Source organism: Notechis scutatus, chromosome 5 (assembly GCF_049901735.1).
Source record: "Notechis scutatus isolate UNSWTSFEM ecotype Mainland chromosome 5, rNotScu1.2, whole genome shotgun sequence".
Classification (NCBI taxonomy): domain Eukaryota; kingdom Metazoa; phylum Chordata; class Lepidosauria; order Squamata; family Elapidae; genus Notechis; species Notechis scutatus.
The window spans coordinates 64478908-64487079 of record NC_142013.1 but is presented as its reverse complement, the minus strand read 5'-3'; the positions used below and the strand labels follow the sequence as shown (position 1 = coordinate 64487079).

The 8172-nt window shown below is 44.4% G+C and overlaps 1 protein-coding gene across 1 annotated transcript; it reads left to right on the top strand.

Annotated features, from left to right (window-relative positions):
• Nucleotides 1-349: 349 nt before the first annotated feature.
• Nucleotides 350-3529, top strand: NR0B1 (nuclear receptor subfamily 0 group B member 1). The gene is made up of 2 exons (XM_026680413.2): nt 350-1290; nt 2977-3529. The coding sequence occupies exons 1-2, from the start codon at nt 630-632 to the stop codon at nt 3219-3221; spliced, it is 906 nt and encodes a 301-aa protein (XP_026536198.2). The 5' UTR covers nt 350-629; the 3' UTR covers nt 3222-3529.
• Nucleotides 3530-8172: the final 4643 nt, after the last annotated feature.

Genomic DNA, 8172 nt, shown 5'->3' with positions numbered 1-8172 from the left:
TATATATATATATATATATATATATATATATAATTAAATTACTGTGCCTGTGCCATTACAACCGTCTTATGCAAACCCAGAAAGAAATATTCATCTGACGGCACTTGGCTAATTTTCCCAAAAGCCTGTTTAGTGCCAATTTAATGCCCTGAACTTTGTTTATCTTTTATTTTAGCTTTCCTAAACTTCAGGTCTCCAACTGAGGAATAGATAGAGGGGGGGTGGGGTGATAGAGTAGAAAGATTTGAATTTTTTGCCCCTTCCGTTTTGTTCGAGAAGCTATTTTTTAACTGGGGGGAGGGCTAGGAGGAGGCACAACGGAATCAGGAAATATTTTCCCAAGCAACGCGAGCGGCAGATTGCAAGCCCAGAACAAAGACAAATATAGGCGCTCTCTTTCTCTATAGCTGGTAAGATGGGAGGGGAGAAGGTGGAGTTTTTAAGGTCGCTTTTCGTCTTGTTTTCCGCCCTGTCCTCTCCTCCCAGCCAGTAACAAGCGCCTGCACCTTTGAAGTGCAGCGCCGCAAAGCGCGGTTATCCGCGCACTATAAATAAAAGTTAAGGGCCGAAGGGACGTCGCTTCCCCGCTCTTCCTCCCTCAGAGTCCGCTGCTGCCTCCCCTTGGAGATATGGCGTGCATGGACAGATGTAGGTGCTGCACGGACTCCCAGGGACAGAGCAGCATTCTCTACAACATACTGAAGAGCGAAGAGCAGCAGCAGCAGCAGCAGCAGCAGGAAGAGAGCAGCCGGCAGCAGCCCGCGCCTCAACCGGGCCAGGGGCCCTACGCGCCGGCGTTCGGCTGCTCTTGCGGCAAGCAGAGGCGCGTGGCCCTCAAGCACCCGCAGGTCGCGTGCAAGGCGGCTTCGGCCGTGTTGGTGAAAACGCTGCGCTTCGTCAAAAACGTGCCCTGCTTTCAGGAGCTGCCTTTGGACGAGCAGCTGGTGCTGGTGCGCAGCTGTTGGGCTCCCCTGCTGGTTCTGGGGCTGGCCCAGGATCGAGTGCACTTCGAGACGGTAGAGACCACGGAGCTCAGCATGCTCCACACGATACTGACCAACAAGCACTGCGATGAAGAGCAGAGGCGGCGGAGGCAGCTCCAGTTGCTCCGTGAGACGCAGGAGGAGTTGGAGCAGAGCTGTGGGAATGGCAGTGGAAGCAGCGGCAGCGCCAAGCTACCGTCGGCGGCAGAGATCCAAAACATCAAAGTTTTTTTGGCCAAATGTTGGAGTTTGGACATAAGCACCAAGGAGTATGCCTACCTCAAGGGGACGGTTCTCTTCAATCCGGGTAAGCCATCCGTTTTTGGTAGTGCCTGGGTATGACTCTGGACAGGCCTCGAAGTTGGGGGACCCCCAGTTGTGTTGGCCTTAAACCTCCCATTGGGAACTCCAACTCATCTGGAAGATACCTGGTAACGGAAAGGGCCTGACCTTCTAATAGTATTCCTCTGTAGCTTGGGAGGAAATTCGACTAGTCTAGTTTTGCCCATACTTGCAAAAGAATCTTTTTAAAAAATTCAATAACTGGACCTAAGGATTTAAGTCGGACTGGCAGGTGTCGAAATGCACCTATTGAGCGTTAGATTGCTGGCGTCTATATTCTGTATTTTTAAAATCTTATTAAGCTAAATGCCTAATAGTAGTAGTCATTACGCTTCTTGGATTCATAGTAGGTGATAGAGAGCTCGTGGTGAGAATTGGAATTTTGTGAATTGAAATGTTAGAAAAAACAGTCTTCTGATGATACTTGGTGTGGAAGCAAATATCAGTTCACAAGGGTTGTATGCAGACAACACGAAGTAACTCAAAACTCTTACTTCCCAAAACTCCATGGGAACTATAATCAGTATATTGCTAACTATAAAACATGTTAAGTTTGGATTTTGAAAAATAAAAACAATTCTATGTGAGATTTGTTTTGTATGTATATTGAGGGGAAAAAATGAATTTACCTCAAATTCATGTTATAAAACTAGCCCTAGATTTGCTTCAGCAAATGAGATATTCATTTAAAGATTTAATAAAAAATAAAGGTTTATTTTGATTAATGAATAACATTTTTAGATATGTGTTGTGGAAGGATATGATTTAAACTTTATTGAATTATGTAGTGTGGAATGGAATACTGAATACATTAAGCTTAAAGATACTAGGAACTAAATAATCTGAAAAAATATTTGCAATCTTAAAACATCCAAGTTAGTTGAGATTACAGTCATTTATTATTAAAACTGTAAATAATGTTGCTCTTAAGGAACAGTGACAAGAGAGAAAAACACTCATATCAAGTTTCTGTGTTATTTATCAGGTGTTAACTCACATTTTACCATTTTCTATGAATTTTAACAGTCAGAACCTAGCAGTGCTGTCTTCTAAAATAGAACTATTCTAAAAAATTCTAAAATGGTGTAAATATAATATATATCCTGTAGCAAGTGCTAGGTGGCAAAATTAAGAGGGAGATCCTATCATGCAAGATTGCAAAGTATTGAGCTGAGGTGCAGATGTAAACATCTTAATTTAATTTAGAGCTTCCTTTTTGCTACATGCAACTGCAGAAATACCTTTGCAGAATACAGGTTGTATTGGAGTTAACAGGTTGTTTGGAAAGCCTCTTTTTTAAAAAAAATGTTGCAATGACCATTTTTATACATAAGAATGAATTTTAGTGAAACACTTTATTAAACATAGATGTCAGTGCATTTATGTGAAGATATATTTTTGCAGAAATATTTCTTTCATAGAAGTTTTAGTATCTCTAGAGGTGAGTAGATTGAAATACCTTCCATGTAACTGTTTTTATATTACTCTATCGGCATCATAACATACTTCTTTCAATATATAACCTTAGTCAGAAGGTTTGATGTAGTACACTAATTTATTAATAGCAAAATGATCCAATATAAATTGTTTATATTACAAGTGAAAGAGATAAATATTTATGTCCTGTTCTTCTTCCCATCTCTCCTTTTAGAATTGCCAGGGCTGCACTGTGTGCAGTACATCCAAGGACTGCAGCAAGAAGCACAACAAGCCCTAAATGAACATGTCAGACTGATTCACAAAGAAGACCAGCACAGATTTGCTAAATTAAATGTGGCTCTTTCCATACTTGGATCAATTAATGCCAGTGTTATTGCAGAACTTTTTTTCAGGCCCATTATTGGAACAGTAAATATGGATGACATGTTGTTGGAGATGCTTTGTGCAAAATTATGAAATCATACATGAGTGAGGCATCACAATTTAGTGGAAAAAGTCTGACAAAAATAGTGTAAACTATTATAAAATAAACTAACTTATTGTTTTTAAAGTGGCAATATTTTTGTATTCAGCAATGGAATGTTCTTTGAGTCCACTCTGTTTTATTAATTAGAAGTATCTTAAAGCTTTTCATCATCAATCTAAATTCTCTTGAAAAATAAAATAATTCTACGCTTACATAGAAAGGAGTTTGTAGGTTTCAATGATTTTGTTGGATTGCAATTTTTTTTGTTTTCAAAGAAGTAAAAGTATTATGTAATTCACAAAATTAAAACCATTCTGATCTTCATAGTATGTATACAAACCAAAGTGTTCACCCAAATGCTATACAATTTTATATTTTTAAAGCATAACCAAGCAGAGTGTAATATTTCGTCTTACATCTCATATCTTGTTTGACCATTAATTTAGATTAAGCAAATTCATGATAAGCTTTAGAACGTACTTCATTATGTCAGAAGTTCTCAGAGAACAACACTAAAAGGGCTGGAGTGAATTTCTAGATAGAAGATGCATGCACATATACATACAAACTTTTGGTTCTACAACATCAATTCTAAGCAATTGAGTAAAGATACATTTGAATTTGAAACAAACACAGTCCTGTAAATTATCAGAATTGTCAATAATTGCAAACAATTCACTTTATAATATCATGGGTAAAATAGAATATGTGGATTCAAAGCTGATTCAGAACAAATCTGATTACAAGTATTACATAATACATTATGTTAACTTAAATATTCTGTCTCTAGACCTAGAGGGATTAGAATGGGAGCCTGATAAACCTATTTTTGTCATTAAAAAAGGTTTGCTGTCCTTTTCCAAAAACTTTTATTTTTGTAACTAGAACTTGCATCTTTCATATGACCGACTACTTTTACCTGAGTTTTTTTTAAAAAAACTTAGATGTTAAAGCCCAAAACTAGCACACATTTTCTTAATTCAAGGCTCGGGGGCTGGATCTGGTCTACAGTGTGGTCGGATTTCACCCGCATGTCACTTTGGCGCGACCCACACCATCCCGGCATGCACACAAGCAGTAAGCCAGTGTTACTTCGGGCCGGCCCACCCAATCCTGGCGTGGATGTAACCAGGTTGAAGATAAGCACTGTACCTGCACCAGTGTCTCTGGCCTTTCAGGTGTATATTTGTGTGCGCGTGGAGGGGGAAAGGTGTCGCAGCAGGGGCTCCACACGTGGCCTCCCAAGAAGCAGGCTTGTTGGGAGGAATTGATGAGGATCACCAGACATGCCTGCTCCATCCCATATGCCTGGGATAGGGCAGGCCACGTGCCTCTCCCCTCTGTCTCTGCCTTGGCTACTGCCACCACCAAGGTGAGGCAGAGTGTGGTGCAGCTGCTGTGAGACACCATTGCCCCTCCTCCATCCCATTGGTTTTGCTTGTGGTTGGAGAGCAGGTTGCTGGTCATCTCGCCCCCCCCCAGGTCTTGTCCTTGGCCTACATTTGGAGGGTGTTCCCTTCATGTACCTGACGCACCTCAGAGGCTGCCAGCAGTTTGCGCAGGTCCTTTAGGCCGCTGCCATCACCACCCGCAGCATCAGGCCTGCCCAGCCCAACGAAGGCAAAGCAACCAGCTAGAAAGGTCAAGTAGAAGTGGTAGAGCATGCCCAGGCCCAGCAGGCAAAAGTCAGCCACTGGAAGTGGGAAAAGCCAAATCCCCATCAGCGCCATGGCTGCCCATGTCCAGGCAGGGATCGTGTGCCTCCCCCATCTCTGCTGGGCCTAGGGGGCCATGGCACCAACACTTTCCCCACACCCAGTGGCCGACTTACCTGCTGGGCTTGGGTACTCTTTCTAGCTGGCCGCTTCACCTCCTTTGGGCTGGGAGAGTCTGCCAAGCAGCAATGGCGGCAAAAGTCGGCCTCTACATGTGGGAAAAGCTGAATCTGTAGTGGCACAATGCCCTCCCCCCCAGGCCCAGTAGAGATGGGAGGCACACAATCCTGGCTGGGCTTGTGCGGCCATGACACCGATGGAGATCAAGCTTTCCCCACTTGTCGTTTAGGCCTGGGCCTGCTCTACCACCTCTACTTGGCCTTTCTAGCTGGCTGCTTTGCCTCCTTTGGGCTGGGTAGGTCTGCCAAACAGCAGAAGAGTTGCCACTCAGGAGCTGTCAGGGGTAGATGTTCCCCCTTCACTGGGGCTGCTTGGTGGGGAGAGTTGAATCCTGCCCTGCCCCAGAGCATTTTCGGGGTGCTGCCCAGCTAATGCAGCTCATTTAAATGGAGCCCCCAAGGGTGTGACCCATTCCCAGGACTGAAATGGTCCTGCTAAAGCCAGCCTTCTGTCTTGCAGCCCGCCTCCCCACCGCATCTCTGTTCTGAGTCAAGGATGGCAGGCAAATTCCTCACTGGGCCGGCATTCCTGGAAGGCATACCTTAGCCATTTCAAGCACTGTTGCAGGAGGCCTGGGAGGTGAGGCTGAAATGAGAGGAGCCACTGACAGGAGCTCCAGGTCCCGCATCCCGTGCTCTTGAGAACTGCATAGATCCCACCCTCCAGCACTACCAACAACCCCATGAAGCAGGTCAGCCCCTGGTGACAGATACCATCTGCCATGTCTCTTCCACAGAGACCTTTCCCAACAAACCCGGAGGAGACAGTGCAGGGGATGGTGGCAGGGACTCCACCCAATGAGTCTTCACTACTCTATAAAGATGTGCCCATGCATAGATTGGGATACTTCAGCCCCATGGAGACACCTGGTAAGCAGTGGGCTGAGTTGATAGGGCACTGCCCTAACCGGTGCCTGGGGCTCAAAGGCCCATGTCTCACGGAAAGACCCTCTTCCTCCAGCCTTGGGACAGGTGCCGCTTCCTACCCTGCCACCCACCGGGCTTTGGGAAAGTCCAGCTGGGCTCCGCATGTTGGGTCTGGTAGCGGGAGGGGAAATACCATGCCCTCCCCCACTTCCTGCCGGGCCTGCTGGCAAAGTACCGCTCTTGTGCACCCAATGCATGTCGGCACCACTGTAGGGAGGGCTGAGGTGCATTGATAACATGAGGGGAACAAGCTCCATGCGGAGGCCAAGAGCAAGACCCGCAAAGTGGCCGAGAAGATGGCCAGCAGTGACCTGCCCTCCAACTGCGAATTAAAACAGACAGTGAGATAGAGTAAGTGCATATAGCTGTCTTCATTATGTTCCTCCCCCTTGCCTCTGCCTACTGCATGGATGGCCAGCCCGGTTGTGGTAGCAGACTCTAAAGCAGGGGTTCCCAACCTGGGGTGCGAGACGATATTCCAGGGGATGCGAGAAAAGTCCAGGTAAATAATAGGATATTGGCTATATGTTGGCATTTTTATTTATTATTTATTTCAGGGGGTGTGAGGTTCGAGTGAAATTTCTTTAGGGGTGCAGGGCGAAAAAAATGTTGGGAACCACTGCTCTAAAGCCACAGCATGTACTAGCTGAGAGGCCAGCAGACTACATCTACAGCCGGAAACCATCCCCCCTGCACACAAAGGGCAGTAAGCACATGGTGGCCCAGTTTCTGGCTGTAGCTACTCTGTCCCCTTCCTCACTTCATCTCATCCTGCAGGATTCCTGGATTCCCTCTCCAACCCTGCCCGCCCCCCACAGGTACTATCTACATGAGCAACGTCAAGCTGGCCACACCCAGTTGGCTGCAACCACCCCAGCCATTCCCCTCCTTCCCCCAGCCCCAGGACAACCACAATGCTGATCTGGCCCTCAGTGAAATTGAGTTTGACACCCCTGATCAAGTTAATGCTACACAAATGTAACATGTAGCATGCCCCAGAAGTAGTGGAAGTGTTCTGCATTTCATTTTAATTGTGTTAACTTTTATTGAAAAAGGGGGATGCACTTCATTAAGATTTTCTGGCTTGATTTGCTAATACTAAAATATTTACTAATATTTTCTCCAAGGCCATTTTAGATTATTTGTTTGCTTGTTTGTTTGTTTCCTGCTTTTATTATTTTTACAATCACAGATAGTCCTTGACTAATGACCAGAATTGAGCCCAAATTTCTGTTGTTAAGTGAAACATTTAAGTGAAACATTTTCGGACCAAAAAGGGATCCAGGAGGACTCTGGTTCCCTATCAGAGTATGGATACCTCCTGTTAAGGATTCTCCTGCCTAGCAGTTTTCAGACCAAAAGGGCACTTGGGAGGACTCTACTGCTCCCTGCAGTGAGTATGGACATCTCGTGTTACCGGTTTTTTTTCGTTCACAGTTTTCGGACTCAGGAGAGTCCTGAAGAACCTCTACTTGCTTCCAGGGGTAAGGGTTCCTCTCACAGGGCTTTTGCTCAGTAACTTCCCAGCTAGTTGTCCAAGTTTAACTCTCTCATTCACTTTTTTCAGTGTCGTTGTAACTTTGAACAGTCACTAAACAAAGTATTGTAAGTCAAGGACTACTTGTAACTCAAGGTAGTAAACATCTTCCCCACAACAACAACCCTGTGAAGTCAGTTGAGCTGAGAAAAAATGACTTGCTCCAAATTACCCAGACATCTTATGGCTAAGATGAGATTTGAACCCACAGTCTCCCACTCACTAGCCTTGTGACTTAACCACTAAACCAAACTGGCTCTCATAGGTTTCATTACTGGTTGAGTTTTACTTAGCTTTGACTGTAAAGAGCCATACTATAGAACTGTATAAAACTGTAATACATCTACTCAGAAGTAGATCATTTTTTTTAATTGTAAGGTTAATGTTAAGAAGATTTCTTGTAAACGGTTTATATTGTCAGAGGAGCTGTCAATATAAACAATATTATACAAAAGTTTCAAAAAAATAAATACATTCATATAAAATAGGAATGTGGGCATAGCCTTAGCTTAAATTGAAATAACTTATTAAAACCTAACATGACCAGCATATTATTCCCTAAATAATCATGCATGCAGCTTAT

Coding starts and splice junctions, on each gene's coding strand:
- NR0B1 (XM_026680413.2), top strand. CDS start 630: ATGGCGTGCATGGACAGATGTAGGTGCTGCACGGACTCCCAGGGACAG. Junction 1,291..2,976: donor GACGGTTCTCTTCAATCCGG/GTAAGCCATCCG, acceptor CTCTCCTTTTAG/AATTGCCAGGGCTGCACTGT.